The 23443-nt window shown below is 35.9% G+C and overlaps 1 protein-coding gene across 1 annotated transcript; it reads right to left on the minus strand.

Moving 5' to 3' along the window:
• Positions 1-1339: 1339 nt before the first annotated feature.
• LOC100755475 (cysteine-rich secretory protein 1-like) lies at positions 1340-16851 on the minus strand. Its single transcript, XM_035453466.1, has 7 exons — positions 16789-16851; positions 13551-13676; positions 12337-12427; positions 10183-10328; positions 8544-8638; positions 5445-5533; positions 1340-1467 (listed from the first exon to the last, which is right to left on the minus strand). Exons 1-7 carry the CDS (start codon positions 16849-16851, stop codon positions 1340-1342), a joined length of 738 nt encoding a protein of 245 aa, XP_035309357.1.
• Between the last annotated feature and the right edge of the window lie 6592 nt (positions 16852-23443).

Consider the following 23443-nt stretch of genomic DNA (forward strand, 5'->3'; position numbering starts at 1 on the left):
AATGGACTTTGGGAGCCCATCCCACATAGAGGGATTCTCCCTGAGCCTAGACACAAGGGGGTGGGCCTAGGCCCTATCCCAAATAATATGACAGACTCTAAAGACCCCCTATGGAAGGCCCCACCCTCCCTGGGAAGCAGAAAGAGTATGGGATAGGTAGGGTGTTAGTTTTGGTGGGGCACGGGAGGAGGGAATGGAGAGGGCCCTGGGATTGACATGTAAAATAATCTTCTTTCTAATTAAAATAAAAAAATTAAAAAGCTAGTGGATTTGGTAGGTCAGGGTCATACTGCTGGGACTTATATATTATGTTTTTGCAATGAGACCAGGAAATGTGGATTTCTTTCATTGGTTATTTGTATAATGATAGATTCTAGGTTGCCAGAGCTATTCCTGTAAATACAAGTTCTTAAGGTTGGGAATATGCAGTTGATTTTGAGTTCATGGTGCTCACCAATCTGTGTGAGCATAGAGAATAAATGATCTTGATTAGGACTGAGTTGTGATATGGCATGACAGGCTATATTCAGGATTATTTGTCAAACTGAACTCCACTATTGATTATTATTTGAGATGTTCACTGATTATTGCAAACTATTGTGAAGGCTAAGAACCTCAATGTAAATAAAAATTAAGTAAGCGCTATCGAAAGTATTGTAGTACCATACTGGAATAAATAAACCCCAAATCACCAGTTTAGACAAGTACTAGGTGAGGGTTAATATGCAAATATTAAGATTTATTTAAATTTTTAACAGCTACCAAGGCCAATGGAGTCATCTGAACAAGCAAATACTGTTCATTAACTTACATTTTAATAAGGTGCTTGGAAAACCCAACAATTAAATGTAAATTGAAGTTTAGAGTTTGAACCACTAATTCTGAGGAATGTGAAGAAGAGTGAATGATGAAAAGAAATCAAAGAAAGCTAATGTAGATTTGTTTATGGAGAGCGTTAACTAGGTAGAGCTAGGAAAGATGACTGACAGTTACATTGTAAGCATGTGCTGTGTTTTGTGCTCTGATTCCTATTTTCAAGACAGAGTTTTAGTGACCTTAGTCACACAGACAAATGATGCATAATCTCTGGCTTGATTCAACTCCATAAATTTGTCACAGAATTCAGAGGTCAAGCACAAAAGGTATTATTGATTTTGTTATTTTGAAATCTTTGACGATAAATTATTTCTGCTAAATGGGACAGTGTAGAAGAATGGAATCTTTGCTGTTTGGAATCATTTGAGTGTACTTATACCTATAATTTCCTGGTGGAATGTGGCAAACCTAAGTAGAAGAGGTGCTCTTTCTTCTCAAGGCCCTGTTCATGTGTACTCAAAATTTAGTGAATTTTGCCTTCACAGTTGCATGTAGCTTTGCAGTGTTCTTTCACCATTGGATGTTTACAGGTTACTGATGCCTTTAAATCTCCACAGTTAGAATAATCATCTTGATATCCACAACTATTTGCTGAAAAGAAGAACAAAGACATTCATTACTTTGTTATTATTTCCTCTATTAACAGTGACAAACAAAACATGAATTGGGACAATGGCATTGAGCAAATGAATAGATGTTCTTTACATTAGAGCTTTGTGAGATGTCTTTGAGATGAACTGATGCATCTCTTCACCCACAAAAGGCATAAGAAAATTAACTGGAGTGATTCTTTGAGGAACTGAACTATCTAGAGACTAGAAAGATGGCTCTGTGATTAAAAGTTCTTACTCTTTTTGAAGAGCTCTTTTTGATTTTTGGCATCCACGTGGTGATTTAAGACCACCTGTAACTTCAATTCTATGGGACTCAATACCTTGTCTGTCCCTCGTTGTCCTGGGGCCCAAATGTGGTGTGCATAAATATGTACACATATGGGAACACTAAAATTTATAAGCATAAAATAAAGACAAATATCAAAAAAGAACCTTACTATTCAAAATGCCATTCATTATGCAAGTACCTTTTAAACTTAAATACAGTTAATATTTAGCTGTATTCTCAGAAAAACAAGTTTTATTACTATGTTCTATAGCTACTGGGTCTAACAGAGTTCTTGTGTGAAAATATTGAGTATTACATCATTCCAGAATATTCTGTTGCTCATGACTGGCCTAGAATTTGATTCTGTCTCTCAAACCAGATGATGTAATCTTATGAAGACAGAGGCTTGAGAAAATAGGTGTGGAGAATATTGTTCTGATTATTAATTGTTTGAAGTCAAAGGTCCACCAGTACTCAAGAAAATTCACTCAATCCTTCTCATGTCTTTGATGTGTGTCTCCCACTCATGAACCTACATTCACCTCACCCAGTCTCAGAGAATTCATTACTCATAATTATGAAAAAAGAACATGTGTATCTTTTATATTTTTAGTATTTTTTATTGACACAGTGTTTCATTGTGTTATCCAGGCTAGAGTCAAGTCCATACAATCTTGTAACCCTGCCAATTCCACCTTGAGAAAAGCACCACTATGGGCACATGGCTAGTCCTCTTTCCCTCTGCGAGGTGGTTCTCTGAGGCTTTATGGCCAGTAGGGGCAACAAACAAAGAAACCAACAAAAAACAACAGCAAAACAACAACAACAAAAGATCCTTAAAGAGAGAAGAATAAAACTCAGCCCAATTTTATTCTAACAGGAGCAGGGTCAGGACTTCTGGAGTTTTACCCAGATCATTTTATTTTAGCCTTATTTTGGGAATTTTTTTTTCTGATGACAATGAACTCAGTCCCAAGGACACAGCAATTTAAGACATGTTCACACTGAGAGTCTTTCTAAAGCACATTTGTCTTCTTTTATAAGGATGGGTACTGTTGGCTCAGAGACAGTGTCTAAGATTTGGGGTTTAAGGAAATGACTGAGGTAAACATAACACCTTTGGGTGCCAGAATTGGCCTGACCCTAAGATAACACAGAAGTCACTTAGGCTGTTGTAAAGCACAAGTGACATCACTGGTAAGAATAGGGTTAGGACCTAAAATCAATGATCAAGATTTACAGATATAGAATCTGTGATAAGTAAAACAGAAATTCTGGGAGATGCAGCAGAGCCTGGCTCATCAGACAGCAAAAGATCACCAGGTTGTAAATCATCATTCCTGACAGTCCAGAAAGAGCAGCTGTGCATCTCATTCCATTGAAGAGATAAGCTATGTGTTTAACTTTCCTAGCTTCTCCAGGGGTTTTCTGTGTGCACAAGGCCTTTTTGACATCTGCACCTCTCCATATATATATATATGTATATATTCATCAGCACTAAACAAAACAGTTAACAAAAAGGTATTTATTATTCCACATCCTCTTTCTGTATCACATTTTCATAACTTTTCCATTAATAACAGAAAAATGACTAGTTTTGAATCTCTTCCTACTTGCTGGATTTTTCATCATGCTTTTTCTAAGAGCTCTATGGAAGATACAACTTCCATAACACCTGGCAAATGGATACAGCAAGATCAGGGGATTGAGGTCACACTAGACCACATAATGAGTAGTGCACTTTGGTTATGTAGTGAGACCCTGTTTCAAAACTAGCAACAGCCTACACCAAAAATAAGTAAATGTAAAAATGCTGCAATGAAAATAAGGATCTTTTCCTTTCTATTTCTGTTTATAGTCTTTCAGTTGGCTGTTATTGATAAAATAGACTCCTTTAAAAGAACATTCAGCAAACCTGTGACTATTTGGCTCTTTCTTTTTAAGATTATAATCTTAATATCATTAAGATATTAATCTACTGATATTAATTAAGATATAATCTACTCTGAAGATTATCTATACAAATACACAATAAAGAATTCTGTAACTCGATACCCACAATTGGGCACTGAGCTGAACTCCTGGAGTCCAGTTGCAGAAAGGGAGGAGTGATGAGCAAAGGGGTCAAGACCAGGCTGGAGAGACCCACAGAAACAGCTGACCTGAACAAGGGGGAACTCATGGACCCCAGACTGATAGCTGGGAAACCAGCATAGGCCAACACAGACCCTGAAATAGGTGTCAGTAGGGAGACCTGACAGTTGGTGGTGCCTCTGACAGTGGGTCAGTATTTATCCCTAGTACATGAATGAACTATGGGAGCCCTTAGAGATTAGGGATGCTCTCTCAGGCTAGACACAGGGGAACTGGTCTAGGCCCTGCTCCAAATGATATGACAGATTTTGAAGATCCCCACGGAAGGCCTCACCCTCCCTCGGAAGCAGAAAGGGGATGGAATAAGGGGGTCAATAGAGGGAAGGAGAGGAGGGGAGGGCGAGGGAACTGGGATGGATATGTAAAACAAGCTTGTTCCTATTTTAAATAAAAAGTAAAAAAAAAAAGAATTCTATAACTCACTGGAGAATACACAAAAATTCCAGCGAATTGGCACCAGAATTTTCCACATTAATTTTAATACTATATTCCATTTTTATAAACACCTTACTGATATTACAGTTCCTTTATGTATCTCAGGCTGACCTAGAGTGTGATCAGTACTCCAACCTGAGTTTGAACTCATGATTTTCCTTCCTCTGCCTCTGGGATGTTGGGATTACATTTATTTTTTGTATTTATATCTATAATGATACTAAAAATGAGATACTATGGCATTCATTTTACTTCCTATCTTTGATGAAATACTAAGCTTTTAGTGAACTAATAATATGTGTGGATTTTACTTAGTACACATAAAATTGAAAAAAAAACAAAAAAAAAAACATGTAATTGATGATTAAGTGGAAGGACTCAAATGATGACCAAGGACCAGTGAGATGGCTCAAGTTAAAGGTCCTTGTCACTAAGCTACTTGAGGCCAATCTCTCACACCTGTATCATGGAAGGAGAGAACCCCAATTCATACAAGTTGTCGTTTCACCTCAACAGACAACTACACAGATGTCAGGGCACATATACATGTGCCTGTACATATACAGGGGGACACAAATACACATTCACAAAGAAACAAAATGTAACAGAAAATTCAAGTGATGTTCTGGGGGAGCTTAGAATTTTATTGTGCTAAGTTCCTTGGTGGGGAAAGAATTGTAGTAATTGTCTTCCTTGTGTGGACTGACCTGTGTGTGTTCTATTATCTCAACTACTTGGATTTGTATTGCTTTCTCTTCTTAAATTGCCAACCCTAAGATTGTATTAGCCTTGAGGACAAGAAAATTCACTTTAACTTTTAGTGAATTACATCCATAGAAATATTTCTGTAGATTCCAATGGCAATAATACCAGTATTGCTACAAATATGCACTGATTTCAGATATTTCTTTAGACTAGATAAAGTGTCATGCTTTTTAATGTCAAAAGCACATGCATACATCCTAAACAAAGGAAAACTTGTAATTGAAAAAAAATGATGTTAAATACATTTTTGTCTCTTGAAATATAAAGCCCTGCTATTAAATTTCAAACAGATTGCCATTTCATGTAATTCTATTTGTATCTGAATAACTTACTGCACAGTCCATCTTCACAGTCATTAGGACAACTGCCACATGGATCTCCTATTGTGTAAGGGATGTATTTCCTTCTTACATAATTACCACTGAAATTGAAATGCAAAAATCAAATATTTTTATTTTTCTTTGTACACTCTAATACTTGCATATTATACACACACATACATACACCCAACAAGTATATATATATATATATATATATATATATATATATATATATGTAAATTGCTAATAAAAGCTTTAACTATGCCATGCAAAGCCTACCACTTGCTAATAGTATTCAGATATAGATATGAAATAAGGAGATAATCCATTCACTCCCTCAACTATCATCTCAGAACCTGAGCAATTGAAAGAGTTTAAATAAGAATATAAAGCTTAGAAAGAAATCTTTTAATGTTGAAACACTTTCTTCGTTTCTTGATGAACCCAGAAAATTGATAAGACAGTGCAGCACAGGATGCTGGTTAGGTATAAAAGATGTTTTCTATAGAGAAAGTTAACTGCAGGAAATGCTGTGATACCTTTCATATGGAAGAGGTCCCCATGATGACCTGGTGAGGGTCAAGAATTTAAGTGTATAATTATGAAAGACCCCGTGCTTAGGAAAGTTTAGGGTTTTCTGAAGATAGCATGTGGATATAAGCCTTTAAGCTTATCAAAAATGAAAATGATAATTAGAAAAAACTATTTATAAAAGCCATCTGAAGAGTGAATACTCTAATAGTGACTACCCCTGCTTCAGTAGGATCATCACTTCACTACTGTCATAAGAAAATAGAGAAGTCAGATTGCCCATTGCACTAAGGATGGCAAGGGTGTGTGGGCAATCTCCAAGGATTTTAACAGAACCTCTCCTCTATATGTGGAACACAGCTCTATGTGTATGAGAAATCTTGAAAGTGAAAAAGTCAAAGTGTTGTACAAGTTCTGTCAATTGCTTCTCTTCATTACTCATCTGACACTTCTAGGTGCCAAGCTCCAGATTCCTCTTATTTGACTAGGTAGCTTGAAAATCCCTTGAGGACCATACTTTTCAACTGAGATGCCACACCCTCAGTGCTACCCAGAGACAGATTAGAAATGAATCATTTGAAAGGCTTGGTTTGAAAAGACTCTCAACCTTATGTTATATAAGTTTCTTGTATTTAAAAGATGTAAATCGAGTTGTAGAGATGTCTCAGGAGTTAAGATAGCACAATCCTCTTTTAGAAGACTTGGGTTTGGTTCCCAAGTTTGTTTGTAATTGCAGTTTCATGGGATTTGATACCTCTGGTCTCCACAGGCATCTGCACCTATCTGAACATACCCACACATGGACAAACATACATGTAGATGTAATTAAAATATTTGAAAGAAAAATTAGGCTGACAGATTATGAATACATATTCATTTTCATGACAATTTTTTTAAAGACCTCAAGTACAGAGCATAGAAGGGAAGTGAATTTCTGGCTTTAAAATCATGTTCTAGTGAATGGGTTTTTCAGAAATTTTCAGTAAATTCTGAGGAGAAAAGAGTTAAGATTTTAGCTTTCTTAATGTTTGAAATAGATTAAGGAAATCTCATAGAGTCTTTGAAGTCTACTATTCTATAAATACTTCTAGGTATAAGTTAGCAACGTATGGCTGGAAAGATGGCTCAATGGTTAAGAACTTTTGCTGTGATTGCACAGGATCCAAAATTGATTAACAACCATGTGAAATAAGTCATAACCACCTTTAAAGTTCAGGTCTATGGGATTCAATGCCCTTTTGTGGCCTTTTAGAGGTGTGTATGTGTACATGCATAAACAAAGCAACAGCCGGGTGTTGGTGGTGCACTCCTTTGATCCCAGCACTCGAGAGGCAGAGACAGGCGGATCTCAGTGAGTTCAAGGTCAGCCTGGTCTACAAAGTGAGTTCCAGGACAGGCTCCAAAGCAATATAGAAAAGCCCTGTCTCAAAAAAAGCACAAAAATTAATATTGGAAAAATAGCAACTTGGCTAGTCATTGTTACGGTTTTATAGAAAGATATAACTGTTGATTATTTTCTCCCTTGGCAGCTTACATAGCATCTTCTAATAATAGGAGAGCTGCAGGAAGGAGGCTTCCAGGTGAATTCTAGCTCTATTCCTCCAAGGCCTGTGTCTGAAGCTGGTGAAGTTTTTAGCAATAGGTTCTTATTTTCAAGTTCAGAAAGGCAAACAAGGGTGACGGCAAAAGGCTGTATTGCCCTGGATGAGGAGCTATGGGTAATCTATGGGTGTTAAAAAAGGAAGAATCAGTTTTCTTCAGGAAGGAGACTCATGGTAAGTTATCCAGTCCCTAGTATTCTACCCTAAACACTTGCACGTAAGAGCAACAGGAAATGGACTTAGTGGTATTATGTGTGTGCATATTATGTAATGTGGATGAGATCATGAATTTGACAGGGATCATGGGGTAAGGTGATTTGGAGCAGGAGAAGAAAGTGTGGAAATGATGGGAATACAGTACTCCTCTATCAAATTCTCAAAAAATAAAATGATTTTGGGGGGAATTTTGAGACAGGGATAATTTGTGTTGCCCTCACTGGCCATGAATTCTCAGAAATATGACTGTCTCATCTCCCAAGTGCTGGGATTAACAGTGTAAACCTCTTATGCCACTCAGCAATAAAATTTAAAAAGGAGATCTGACCACTTATATCAATTTAATTAGAAGTCCCACAATCAGTAACCTGCATCATTCATTCAGGTTCTCTTCTGGTCTAATATTAAAAGTTTGCTTTGTGGCCTACAAACATAGCACAAACTAACAATATGGAATCTCACAATCCCTGTATGTGGCATACTTGTGGGGTGACCATTAGTCAAGAAAACAGCAATTGAGGAGGGAAGAGAATGCATTTTTGGGGATAAGTGAAAAGATTCTGAGTGTGATTCATGGAACTGATGAATTAGACATTTCAAAGATTTATTAAATATGTTTTTAAATATTTTAAATATTTAAGAAATATTTAAAGGTTTTTATTTCCCTCCCCATGTGTAAAATATATCTTTAATATATATTTTTACTATAATAATTAAAAATGTCAAGTTGCATTTGAAAATGAACTTTGAAGTGGATACTTACGGAGGACAATATTGACAAACGTAGAGGTATCTCCACGATTGATCACGGCACTCAGCAATTCCACATGCAACTAGGTAAGATGTGTTCCATACCAACTATAAACCCAGAGACAAAGGCAGGGCACATGTCAGAGGGGAAAATAATGGAGACAAACAAATAGAGAATATAAAATTTAAAACACCACTGGAATGCTTTGTTTCTATATATGCTTTTGGGCATACTTGAATCATTGAATCAAACTACAGATGTTAAAATATCCCTAAGTGGGTCCTGTTGGTCAGCTAGTCTGGTAAAACTGTAAGGATTACAAAGTGAAGTTTATGGAGGCTGACAGTGCTTCAGCCCCATCTCAGAGAAGCTATTATTCTTCTTTAACATGTTTCAGTTCCCAAAATGATGAGGAGGCAGAAGCCTGGGCTGAGGTCAAGGAGCTTTGTGTCAAAATGAAAGATAATCAAAAGATCTATGGATGGATGTAAAATATCTCTAACCTTGCTTAAAACTCTACAGTCATGTGACAATAAACAGCAAGAGGGTCGTCTGGATATCAGGTCAATTCCTGGTCAGACATCAAATTGACCATTGTGTTGCTGGTGACTACCATTCTGATAAGTACACTGAAGTGTTTTTGCAAAAACAAGTGTCCTGTGTCCATAAAACCCTGACTTTGGAAAATGAACCATAAAGTCCTCCTGGCTTCAGAGAAGACGCTATTTAAATTGATGCTAAGCCATGGCCATGAGTATCTTCCTTCTAGTGGGCAAAGATACTGGGTGGCTTGCAAACCTTGCAGGTCCAGCCTAGTGGAATGCTGCCACTCAGAAACAATGCATATTTCCTAGATGTTGTATGTGGTGAGAGCTCAGATATAGAGCCTTGTATTTCCTGGTTCCCTCCTGAAACTGTCTTTCAGCTCAAGTCTCTCGGACTGCAGGATCTGATCAAGCCATGGATTTGGAGTTGCCCCCTGCCTATACCATTTCTTGATATACTCTCCATCAAGCCAAGCAGGATCCCCACATCACATTCTCTTCTATGCTTGATAGACCCTTGACAGTGGACAGGATGGAGCTACAGTCCTATAATTCTTGCTATAAGAGTCACCTTATTTGACAGGAAAGGGCCCTGGGCCTGGGCTTTAGGTCCATCAGGAAGCCACCTGGCAGGGTTTCTGGTAACAAACTCCAGGAGTTAACTTCCCCTTTTCCCTCAGGAGCCACACAATGCTGATGTGCAGCCCAAGTAAACTCTGCATTGGTGCCTTAGAACACAAACACCGTTGTTTGGGGACAGGAGCAAGAGATTAGAGTTAGAAGAAACATCAAGTATATTTACTCATAACAATTAGAGAAGCCGTTGAAAGAAGTCAGCTCAAATAGCCAATAATTGTGAAGACCAATTTACAACCAACCACTCAAAACCATTCCCAAGTGTGTATGGCTGGTGTGTTCTCTCTATCGTCCCTGAAATTGGGAGACTGATAGAAAATAGAAAGTCCAAAGTCAGTCTGGGCTACATAACCAGAACCTGTGTGAAAAAGAAAACAAAAGTTCTCTGCACTGAAATTCTGTTTTTGAAATCTGCCAAGTAATTTAAAATATTTTCCTGCCTATCACTTATCTAGAGTACCTTTTCTTACCTGAGTATAATGTCCAACTACTGCTGAAGATGATGTGGGGCCTGAACCAAAGTCGAAACTATGGACTTCATCATACCATTGTTGGACTGCTGAAGACCATGATGTTAGATAATCTGACATGAAGAGATTCTCACCACATGCTAAGTCTAAGGAAAAAGATAGGCCACTCATGAAGACAGCAATAAGGAAAAAAGAGGAACACATAAGCACGTGCACACACACACACACACACACACACACACACACACACACACACACTACACACACTACACACAACAGACACCACACACACATGCACACATGCAGAATCCTTGCTCTTTAAAGTTCACAGTTGCTTCTGAATATTTATAAGACACATGATTCATCACTGATGAACCTTCAGCTGAAGAGTAGCCATAGGTATTCAACATATGTGTGCTGAATACTATAAGCACTAAGTAGACAACAAAATCTTTGCCTCAGTATCTTCTTTCCTTGAACTCATTCATTCACACATTAAATTCTCCACACAGTGTGCACCTGTTTGTGTGTGTGTGTGTGTGTGTGTGTGTGTGTGTGTGTGCCTCATGTGTGTCAAATGTGGATTCACAGTATTAGAGAAGACAAAGACTGACTCCTTTCATTTCTCTCCTGCACTAGCTAGAGTTTTCATATAAAAATTTTTACACACTTAGGATTATTGGTCTATGTGAGCATTCTTTACAGCCATACTTTTAAAAGTATAAGTACAAAACAAACAAAGACAGAGGGGAGTATATTTACAAAGGTCATGTCTTATTTTGATAATTAAAATTTTACAGGCCAATTTTTCTTCAGGGAATGGGGAAACCATATTTTAAACCCCCCTCAAATAATTTAGTATTTTTATCAAGCTCTGTAAAAAAAATCTTTAAACTTTAACTGCATATTGTAGTCTTTAAAATAAATTTTTAATCATTATGCTATTAAATTAGAAATATATAAGAGGTAAAACCTTGAAAATGATAATTAATTTATTAGACTCAAATTGGGCCAAAGGTAATTATTTTTAATATCTCAAGAAATATTTTATCTCATGGTCCATTATTTATTTTGTCATCATTTTTACACTTCCTTATGTAAATATTATGTTTCAATGTTATTTTTAACTTTACATAATATACCTTTAAGGCACTCAGACTATACATAAGTTGATCTCACCAAGGAAGAGCATGGCAGACACATATTGGTGGCTTACAAAGTCCCAGGACATAGGAAGCTGAGATTGGAAGACCAGAAATTTGAAGATAACCTGGACTATACAGTAAGGCCTGTCTCCTCTCCACTAAAAATTATAAGGGAAGTAGTAAATGGAAATGCCAAGATATTTAAGATTTCTTGATAAAATGAAATTAGTTGATCAAATTAAATATATTTTTACAATAAAAAAGATAGCTTGTGAACACAAACAAGCCACATCATAAGATAAGATACTGACTTATCTGATAGAAATTCCAAATTCCGAGGCCTGAAAACATGTCTGAGCATGTAAGGGGATCAACAGACTTGAATCCAATTCCTAGCATCCATACAGAGCATCTTACAACCACCTGTGACAACACTGTAACAATCACCTGTAGCCTCTAAGGGTCTACTGCCTTCTTTTGGACTCTAGAAGCACTCTCACATACATGTACATGTCCATAAATACACAGAGACAAACATACACATAAATAAAAAATAACAGAGTAAAATAAAAAAGAAATTCTTTATGTGACCTTAATTAGTAATTATTTTCATCCAGATTTCAGTTTCTAATTTTTTTTTTTTTTGGTTCAAAGCTGCTTGGCCAATGACTAGGATTCTCATCTGTTAGCTCAGTCTTAATTTTCATAAATCTATATATTTTAATCTTTAAAGCAGGGAAAGTGATAATCCATATCTCTTTCACTTGAGATCTGGTTGCAATACTCACAGATGTCATCATGAAAGACAGTTTGTGTAAAATATAAAATATCCAATAGGCACCATGTGGAGCCTTTCAGAGCCATCTCTGCCCCAGAGATATTAAACTTTTTTAAAAAGGGCAGTATCAGAATAGGTGTTTATTTACAACATTTTGTTAGCACAATATCAGAAACTGGGCTTTCCTGTGTTAGTCTCCATTTATTTGTAAGTGATTTTGACTTTACATACTTTTTATTTTTCTGTCTTCTCGAGGACTATGTTGGAAAGTGCACTGGCTTGCCCATTTCTGTGCATTCTCTTGGGCATCATTGCTCCATTGCTAAAGGGGAAAGGCAAGGAAGAACCTCAGTCACATGATCTTTTGCAGACAGGCTGATATGACTAGTTTATATCATTACAAAATTTCTGTAGGCATCTTTTGATTTTCATCATAATCAATTAGAATATGGTATATATCTAAATTTTTATTTTAGCGTATATATTACCAACTTTCATTGCAACATTTATAAATAAGTTTATTTTGCATATTTTCTTAATCCTGCCCATCCTCCCATGCATGCCTTTCCACCCATAGCCTCCCTCTGATGTCACACATGTTCCATTTCCTTGCCCTTTCCACACTGTCTACAGTCCCTTTCTCCCATCTCATGATCTCCTTAGTGTTTTCATAACCTATGTCAGAAGTTACTCCCACTTATATATGGTCATTTCTATACTAAAGAAATATAAGTACTATGTCTTCCCAAGGAGATATATATATATATATACATATATATATGTATATATATATATTATATATATATATATATATATATATATATATAAATATTTAGTAGTCTAATTGACCTCCTGAAATCACAACAGGAACCTTTAAGACTTTGAGTAATTGCTGTACTACTAGTTTCACTAACCATGTGGAAGTACTAAGACTGTTTTTATAGCCATAAGAAGTCACCTCATAAATCCTAGCTTAATTTTTCTCCATTGAAAGAACTTAAGGGACACATGGACCTTAAAGGAGGAGAGATGTTCTGGCCCTAGATTAAGAGAGAGAAGAGTGAGCCAAAATAACAAGGTGGCTTTTCACTGGAGACCAAAGTCACAAGATTTGATAGTTCTGTCACTATAACTGATAGAGTTCCATAATACCAATGAGTCACTGTTATAAAAGAAATTGAATAAATCCTACTCTCATCATAGCACAGCAAAAGATAAAGAAGAAGAGAACCAATTCTGATCTCTACGTGCATGCCTTAGTATGTGGATACACACTCACACGCAGAAACACAGCACATAAACAAAATAATGAATACTTATGCTTTAAAAAAAAAGGAATGCTAGAATAGACATAGACCCTCTTAAAGGACACTGGAGAAGCTAGATGTTATCAGGAGGCTCCAAACACAGCTCTCCAAATGTGCTGTCCCAGTGTGGCCCCTCACCATCATTAGTAAGTCACTAGCGGGTGGAGAAACCATTTTTCTCAGTTCATTGTGCTTGTTTACAATCTCTTCTCGGATTGAATCTCTGGCAGTTGACAAATCGTCAAGACTTTCAATCTGAAGAGATACAAAATTAAAGTCATGTCAGTGTATGTTAAGATTTCGTAAAATGGTGAATAGGTAGACTAAGGTGAAAGAAGGTCATTTTTTAAATACTCATGACCACAGTAGTCATTAATCCATGTTAAGAAAAATCTATGACATTTTCATTAAGGAACACTTTATACAGAAACTTTGAGAATAAGAATGAATTCATGGCAAGACAAGGTAAAAACTCTTCTGAGGCTACAAAGGTCGATTTTTATAAGAGACCTATAATAATAGTCATATACAGTAGAGAACCTGAAATCATTAACACTCAATTAGGTTGTAGCAAGAAAGTGTTGAAACATGTAATTTATTATAGACCTAAGTGGGTGAAAGCCACCTAACCAGGAGTTTGGAAGCTTGTGGGATAATGTGTAGGTCCAGACCCAGTACATGTGTACATTCAGTATTCTATTACAATAAGAGAATTTTATATGTAACAGGATTCTGCATTCATTCCCATAACAAGTTTATCTAATAAAATATCCAACTCAGTTTAGAGGCAATGTGTTCTTGAGCATAGTTGAGTTGCTGACTTTACATTTCAGTGAACAGAAATAAGACTGCCTAGTAAACTGAGATGCTGATATTTAAATTTATATTTATATAAATTATATATTTATATTTTCCATTTGTGCAGGACAGGTGGATGTGAGGTGGATGTGAGTTGGCAGAGGTGTAGGAGCCATTTGCTGGTAGAAACAAACTCCAAAATGTGCCGCTTTATAGTGCAAAATAAGATATTACAGCATAATTATTGATGGACAGACCCTCACATGCATTTTATCTTACTGCTAGGATAAGTTGTTTCTCCTTGTAGTACTTACTTCCCTCAAGACTCTGGGGACATTGCACTGATGGATCTAATCACACTGCATTCAATTTTCTGTCACACATCCATTTCTCCCTAATGTTATATGTTCTGAGGCCACTAATAACAGTCTTGTGGCAAGAGATCTCTCAGATATACTTATTTCAAAGGCAGAAAGGATGTACATATTAGTAGCCATTGATGTAAATTAAAGTAACAATATCCCCAGATATTTATTTATTAAGGGGATGGCATCATTTTCTAAAAATATATATTTTAATTAAGTGTACATGCTTGTGATCAAGTAGGGTTTGTGGAGAGGAGTACAGTACCAGTGGAGGCCTAAAGACAGTATCAGGTCCCGTGGAATTGGAGTTACAGGTGGATGTAAGCTACCTGAGGAGGATGCTAGGAACCAAAAGGGCATCTGCAAGAGCAGTAAATGCTCTTATCCCCCAAGCCGTCTCTCCAGTCCCTCGCCCCAGGTATTCCATTTTTACCTGAAAACCCTACTTAAAGTTGTTTCATTTCTTTTTTTTTTTTTTTTTTTTTTTGGTTTTTCAAGACAGGGTTTCTCTGTGTAGCTTTGGAGCCTATCCTCGAACTTGCTCTGGAGACCAGGCTGGCCTCGAACTCATAGAGATCTGCCTGCCTCTGCCTCCTGAGTGCTGGGATTAAAGGCGTGTGCCACCAACACCCGGCAGTTGTTTCATTTCTAAAGACAAAATATATGGCTTCTGAGAAAGCCATTATTATTTTCTGCTTGTTATACTACCTTCCATGGTAGTTAAAAATTCCACCAGTTAAGTGTGCTTATTTTTCTTAACAGGCACTAGAACAGATTCAAAAACAAACATATTAGAAACAAGGAGAAGTGGGAATAAACTGTTAAAGGGTTTACATTAGATAGGTAATACAACCTAATTCCAACACCACAAAGTAAAGTCAAGAGGAATAATAAAATGTGACATCGGGAGAAGAATCAGTTGCCCTTGGTAACTCTCAAAAAAACTCTTCATTCGTAAAAGATGACACTGAATCTTCCTGCTATTCAGACCCTGAAAATTTATTAAGACATACAAGAAGACCAAAGATGGAAGGGGGAAGGGAGGAAGGGAAGTGGAATAGATGGTTCAAAAGTGCCACGAAATTCAATTATTTTAGGAAAGAAACTGGGAATGAAAACAACTTGAATGAACACCTAGATAATAGTCTCCAGACTGCTAATTTGATTATCGTAACAAAAGACATGCAACTTATTTTTCAAAACAAGTTTAACCAGTTACTGGCACTCCTTACTCTTGAGGAATTCTAGTAGATTCTAATGCTGAGACCAAAGAAGAGCATGAGGACTACAGAAATGCTTTTAGTAAATACAGGGAGAACATCTCTACTGGTATTACACACTCTATCATTAGAGAAAATGACTGAGTCTCATTTGGGATTGTCTACACATAAGAAGATATTATAAATATTAACATTTTATTCATGTGTAAACATTTATTCATTACTGTTGTACAGTAGTAAATGTTCTTACATCTATGGGTGTTTGTGTGTGTGTGTGTTTGTGTGCATTGCTGAGGATCACACCCAGGGACTTGTACATTCTAGACAAGTGTTCTTGAGCATCAACCCTCACTTAATCTAGCAAACTTTTAAAATTGAAAGTGTAGATATAATTTTCTCAGACAATATCTATGAAAGTTATATACAAAATGTACAAGATGAAGTCAGACAAATGTGAGTTTTCCATGAGAACCATATTGAAATGGATTAACTAAAATAATAACAATGCTTGGTATGGAAAGATTCATAAAATAAAAGCACAAACATGAAAATTCCAATACAAATATTATTCAAATATCATGTGTAATTTAGAGTTATGGAACATGTTAAAAATTATTTTAAATTAACATCAATATTTATATTTAAAATGGTATAGCAAAAATACAATTTAATTGTCATTGATATGAAATGTTTTATATTTGTCTCCAGCCCTAATTTTGATATCTACTTTGTGGTTATAAATGTATGCCAATTTCATTAAGATATAGGATTTATTTAACCACTGTTTAATATTCACCTGTAGTTAGGGCTACAAGGTTATTCAACACAGCTTTAAAATAAAGTCAACTGCTCTGACCTATCAATGAGTAATTTTTTACTTATTCCACATTTTGGCCTTTTACAGTTTTGAAGAGTGATCTTGTAGCCTCTTAGCCTTCATATTTGCCTAAATTGTTCTGAGAAGATACTCAACCTTACCACAAAATCCAGGTAATTGTGAAGAAGGGATGGGGGCAGAGCAGCAGCCAGGAGCAACAACAATGGCAATAAGGTCATGTCTAGAAAACAAAGAAGAGAAAAAGGAGCTGCATTATAATGGTTAGTACATGGATTTCTGAGTAACACAGAAGTTCTGGAGGAAGTAATGAGATCCATATCCCACATTCAATATAACAAGGAGAACATGCTATTCATATCATCAAAATGTTAATAAAATAAACCCAAAGAGCCTGGTGGCAGCTGGTACAATAAGAAAAAATCAAAGTTCCGAACTGTAGCCCCCGAAGCAGGAACCTATGAATGCTCTGGGAAATTAACTTCTCCTCCCCTATGACACAGTAGGTCCCCTCTTCAGATTCTAGGAATTTAGGAATTCTTCCTCTGTCCTTTCAATAGTAACAAAAGCTCCCAACTATTACTGTGACAGGGAACCGATATGGTATAATTAACCCTTGTTGGATACTTTCAGCTCTGCCTACTCCATTCTATTACGCTTGTTTGTTATTCACCTACTAAAAGTTTTTCTGTTCTTTTGTTTTTAGACAGGTTTTCACTATACAGTCCAACTGGCTTCAAACTTACAACCTTTCCTCAGAGTCTGAAGTGCTATGACATACCTACAGATGACCACACCCAACACTATCATATTTTTAAACCAATGGCCTTAACTTGGCTAATGTGTCCAGTGGATTAATACCCTCAAAGTCTAGTCCATAATTCCAGGACTGAACCTGAAAAATCTTAGACTTTTATTATTATATTTCACATATATGGTAAATGTATGATAAATGGCATGTTCAACAATAAGAAAAACATTTAAATAATTTGGAACACATTCTCTTATTAAGGGTAGTAAGTAAAACACACACACACACACACACACACACACACACACACACACACACACACACACACTCATGTATATACTCGAATGTGTGCCAGTATGAGAGTATATGTATACACATGCAAGGGAAGACATTAGGTGTTCTCAATCGCTCTCTACCTTGTCAGGGAGCCCAGATCCCACCATTTCTGTTAGTCTGCCTACACAGCTTGCTCTGGGTATTCTCTGTCTCTGCCTTCTGCCTGCACTGAAAGTATTAGCATGCAGGCACACTCATCTGGTTTTTCCATGGGTTCTGGTGATTTAAACTCTGTCCATTGTGCTTGCATAGCAAGTGCATTCTCTACAGAGACAAATTGCCTTTAACTTGCTTTAATGATTTCTCCTAACCAGAAAAAAAAGTTTTTCTTATTCTTCAATAAATATAAAGTCTATGAAATAGATGGATTTAATGCATAACTTGGTAATTTTCATGAAACTTTCCATTGCATACTTTGCCCTAACTTAGGCACACAAAATAATATAGACTGTGTTTAGTGGCACTTATTATGTGCCTCCCTATGGGCTTCGTTTATAACTCATAAAAACCTAGTAGGGAGATACTGTGACTCAATATCCCACTTAAACATGAGCAATCTCATTGTTACAGGTTTAATACTGAGGTGTCATAGGAATTCAGGTAGCACAACTGAAACCTAGGCACCGTCTCTGTGGCTGCAACGCCTTCATTTCTGAAAGCCAGAGATTGCAGTGCTAGGGGATTATGCAGACAAGGAAATATGTCAATAAATCCCCAGCAGAGGTACGTGGGGTGAGTGCATTACTGGAAGAATCATATGACAAGTAGTCGCATTCCTCTGAGTATCTGCTGTAATATTTTCTATATTCCAATGTAATATGTAATCGTCCCTCAGATTGCCTTGTCATGTTTCTCTGAACTATGAAGCAGTCAACACAGATCATAAATTCTACAGCTAGAAGTCATTATAGACACAATCTGGACAAATATCTTGTAAGAATAACAGCCTTGTACACTCCTTAAAACGCCTTCTTTTTTTGTTCCATTTTCTAACACGGAATGTTGTTGTTTCCTTGAACTTGTTAAGCAGTGGCACTGGAATTGTGAGCTGTGTTTGATCTACAGTACTTGGAATCTGCCACTCATTTCTGCAATTTGTGCCTGCCTTTTGTAAAATTAGCTGTCTCACCTCAAGGATTGAAAGTTACCATAGACCAGTCTATTATCTATTATAGCTGCCAGGAGTGACACTTAATCCTAACTTTGTCTGCTTTTGACCCAGCATCAAGAGTTTAGCCAGACTGGCAGGCACTGTAAGTTCAGATGTCAACTAGCTGAGTACATCATATAAACACATGTAGAAAAGCATCAATAAATGCCCCTTGAAATTACAATCTTTTCCAATTGTACTTCCCTTTTTATTGACATTAAGTAGTATAATAATATTATAATATTCTCCAGAAACATTTCTTATCTGCCCCAAACACAAGTATATTTGAGGGAAACTGCTTTCTCATATAAAACATACACATAATTTATACATGTTAAGTACCTACAATCTACCTCAGTATATTCACCTGTGATCAGAAAAATGAAATGCTTTGTTTTCTGCTTGTCTTGAATGTATTTTGGGGACCACTATATATTCTTCTGATGATCAGCAGTAACTCATTGATTTCAAGATCAGTGCTATAATACTGATTTTGCCCATTTGAAATCATTAGCATGCATAATCTAATAATATTTGCATCATTGCACAGGAAAATCCCTGCACTCATAAATCATAGTTCTGGTAAAGATGCCATTAATACAACTACTTTGAAAAGTCATAGACCTAATTTCTGATTTTAGGATAAAAAGATTCATTCTCATATCTCCATAAAAAAAGCATTTCAAGGATAAAAATTAAGCTACTGAATTCATGCATACTTAAACTTTACAATATTAAATAATAACAATTTTTCTCAATAAAATTATGAGTAGGGTTCTGACAGCAATCCAGATGTGCAATCACTAACTATAACACTTTGCTGCTGCTGAGTTATAAATGCATTGGCATCAGGAGATTCAACTTAAAATAAAGAAGTGCTACTTACTGCTGGTGTCCAAGCAGAATGATGTGTTTGTGCTGCTGGAAGAAGAAAGGTGATGACAGACAAGAGTCGGAACTGTCTATATGTACTCTACCTATTTCCTGTATTGGCACAATCTGGTTGGGCAATCATATCTTGGTTAACAAGGTATGACACAAGGATCTGTCATGCCAGATTTTATGGCTGGTCATCTAACTGAAATTTTGACATCATGTGGTTAGTCTGTATATGGCTATTAGAAAGAAACTACTAGAGAATTTTGCTAGCTCTGTGGTGCTCACCTAGTGTTATAATGTACCTATATATTTGTCAGTACATTCCTTGAAAGCACTTAAGCAACTCATTTTCATCTTATCAGAGCTGTATTTCTCTCTTTTAAGGGAGCTGCAGAGGCAACTCAGTGGTTAAGAGTAACTTAGGCTCTTGCAGAGAATAATGAGTTCTGTGTCTTCCACCCGTGTCGGCGTCATCTGTCTCACAACTGCTTCTAACTCCACCTCCAGGGGACTTGACACATTCTGGTCTCCAAGAACACTTTACTCGCATGCATAAACCTCTACACAGAAGCAAATATATACATATTTTGCATAATTTAAAAAATTATTCCTTTAAGAATGAGTGTGAACTTACACTTCTCATGATCTCTAGAGAATTCAAGATTTCGTCACAGAAATCAAAAGCATCCATAACTAATTGTTGGACTGTATCACTTTGGAAAGCAATTGTGTGTTTGCCTTTATAAATTCAGTGTGATAATGCCTTCCAGAGTATATTGGCAAAGAACCCCAGAGCCCTCTGATATTTTTAAATGTCTGTAGTATTAGGTTTTATTTTCTGGTTAAATGAAATTGAACACAATATTGAGCAGTATATCAAGTTGCTATCATTTTAGTATGTAGATCCACACAAGGTTTTATTGTTTTTAGGTTGTTCCCACATCATAAAAATGAAGTAGGATAAACTAACAGTAGAAAATTTCCTAGGCAATGCTATTATGAAATATTTTTGATAAATTAAGCAATCATGGCAGTACACATAACACTGAGAGGCATTTCTGGAAGCTCATGTTGTCATATTCATTATAGCATGTCATGCATAATTCAGTAATTTGTTCTCATTTTCTTATTTTATCATTAAGTTCCCTGATTTATGTGAATAAGATATACTAGAAAATAGAATCTACTCAACATGTTTTAATTATATTTGATCATAGGGTTAATTATTAGACAGTTATATGTAACACACTATTTAAAGTTCAGGATGAACTTGACCACAAGAAATTAAAGGCTCACAGGTTGCTTAATTGCCTTTCATCACCTCCTCATGTGTATTTTTTAAATATACAAGTGAGAGCCAGGCAGTAGTAGTGCTCACCTTTAATACCAGCACTGGGGACATAGAGACAGGAAGATCTCTGTGAGTTTGAGGCCAGCCAGATCTACAGAGTGAATTCTGGGAAAGCTGGAACTACACATGGAAAAACCCTGTCTTGAAAAGCAATTTTTTAAAAAAAAAATTGCCAGTGCATTATGAACTCTAAGTAAGTAAATAACATTCCTGAAGCTCATTACCTTAAGATTTGCTGTCTCTACCTCCATCTTTCTATGGATGAATGTGTCATGAGCATGATCAGAACAGTCTCTATCCTCACCCTACTGGCTGCTTAAGGGTGTACAAATTTGTCATAAACTTGATATTTCAGTTCTCATGAACAATGGTGAATTTTTATAATAATGTGCACTTTGATTTTATATATGTGTGTGTGTGTGTGTGTGTGTGTGCGTGTATGTGTGTGTGTGTATGTGTGTGTGTGTAAATACTGTTTAGTTTACTTGTGATACCATGGTAGAGTGCATATTACTCATTGCCATGTAACAGATATTTTCAAGGTCATTCTTTTTCTGTATTAATTGCCTCTTTTCTTTTATAGCTGAATAAAAGTATTCTAAACATCTGTGAATTATGTGAGAATAAGTTGACTTTACTAACCTATAGGGAGTAATTTGTTCTGTGAGAAATTCCCATGAGAAGTGGATGCAAATAGCTTGAAAGGCAAAGATATTCTGGCTTATGATTTCTTTTTTATGAATTTTCTTAAATTTCAACTTTATGATCATTAAATGTGCTACATGAAATAACACACATGTATTCAAGCATCAAAGTGACATTACTTTTTTGATATGATTGTTTCTTGTCAATTTTGTTTCCTCATTTCTCATGATTTTGTGACCTTTTCTTCATTGACATATATTATAGCAAATATTAGTATTTCATAACTCACGTTATGAGTTATGTTACTTGCAGGCCCCAGAGAATCTACAGCTTGCTTTTTGTTTGAAAAGTTAAACTGGTAAACTATTTTTTGTCTACACTATATATATTTCCATTAGTGTCATAATAAAACTTGTAACTGAGTACATGTAATTTGTTGAGAAAGCATAGCATAATTCAGCAAAAAGTTGTAAGGAAAGGAATGATCTAGACATGGAATGTCAAGAATCTACAGAATTCAGGTGAAGTCTAGTTTCCTACAAGCAAAATGGTGAATGTTCTAAGCAATCCCCTCAAAAATAAACTATAGATTTACAGGTCTATGAGATAATGGATAATATACTCAATTCATGAGTGTAATGTGACATGATAAAATCAAGTAATTAGCATTTTGTCTTTGTCATTATGACTTTGTGCTTTGAAATTGTACTTTGTATCTCCTAGTTTGTAATATGTATAGCAAGTCATCATGGTGACCCCTCTATATACCATAAGACATCAGAGCTTATTATTTTTGTCTGTGTTTTGGAACTTGGATCTATCTTTGATAGTTGTTCCAAGTTTAGATTGCTTTATCTCTTAATCAAAATGTCATACATTTAATAAATACATTTAAACAGAGATTCTGTGTCATTATAGTAAATATCTGGTATACTCAGACATAATTACAACAAAGGGTAATCTCTACTAAACAAAATAAATAACAGACTAGGAATTATTTGCCAGTTCTGTTACTCAGCAGCTAAGAAGTGTCCAGCAGGGCAATTTAACATGTATGATCTGAGAATGATAACACTTTCTTAAAATATATGAATACTCAGTGGATTTTCTTCCACGGTTTTACCACATTCGAAATTTTGCTCATCAAGTATCACTGAGTTACAATGAGTCAGAGAAATTTCATGCATTGGTGTAAATAAGCAATCTCAATAATGAAGACATCATTTTCATATTTATAGGGTTTATTTAATCCATCAAATTACACTCATTAAACTGACCTAGAAATAAGTCCTTTCTCTTGGTGGTTAACAACTGTTGCAAGATATGAGATAGGCTCAAGTGCCTATACCACTACCTCACCTGTGTTTTTCATTTTTTCATAATAAGCCTGCAAATCTATAGAGATAACCACAGTGCAAATCATATCATTTTCTGTACTTTTCAGTACATAGATGATTGCTCTTAACTGTTGCATGAAAAATATTCATAATTTTGCCCATTTTCTAACTTGTTTGTGAACCTTTGATCTTAACTTTTATGGCTTTAAGTTGTCTTTTATGTTATTTTTAAAACTGTCAGGAAGAAAGTTAAGGTCACTGAAGAAAACAAATGCTACTGGGTTGATGAGCGCAAAACAGCTGCTGCTTAATAAAACCATATATGCATAGCCAGTATATTCATTTAGAAATACATACCTGAGTA

Source organism: Cricetulus griseus (assembly GCF_003668045.3).
Source record: "Cricetulus griseus strain 17A/GY chromosome 1 unlocalized genomic scaffold, alternate assembly CriGri-PICRH-1.0 chr1_1, whole genome shotgun sequence".
In the NCBI taxonomy this organism is placed as follows: Eukaryota; Metazoa; Chordata; class Mammalia; order Rodentia; family Cricetidae; genus Cricetulus; species Cricetulus griseus.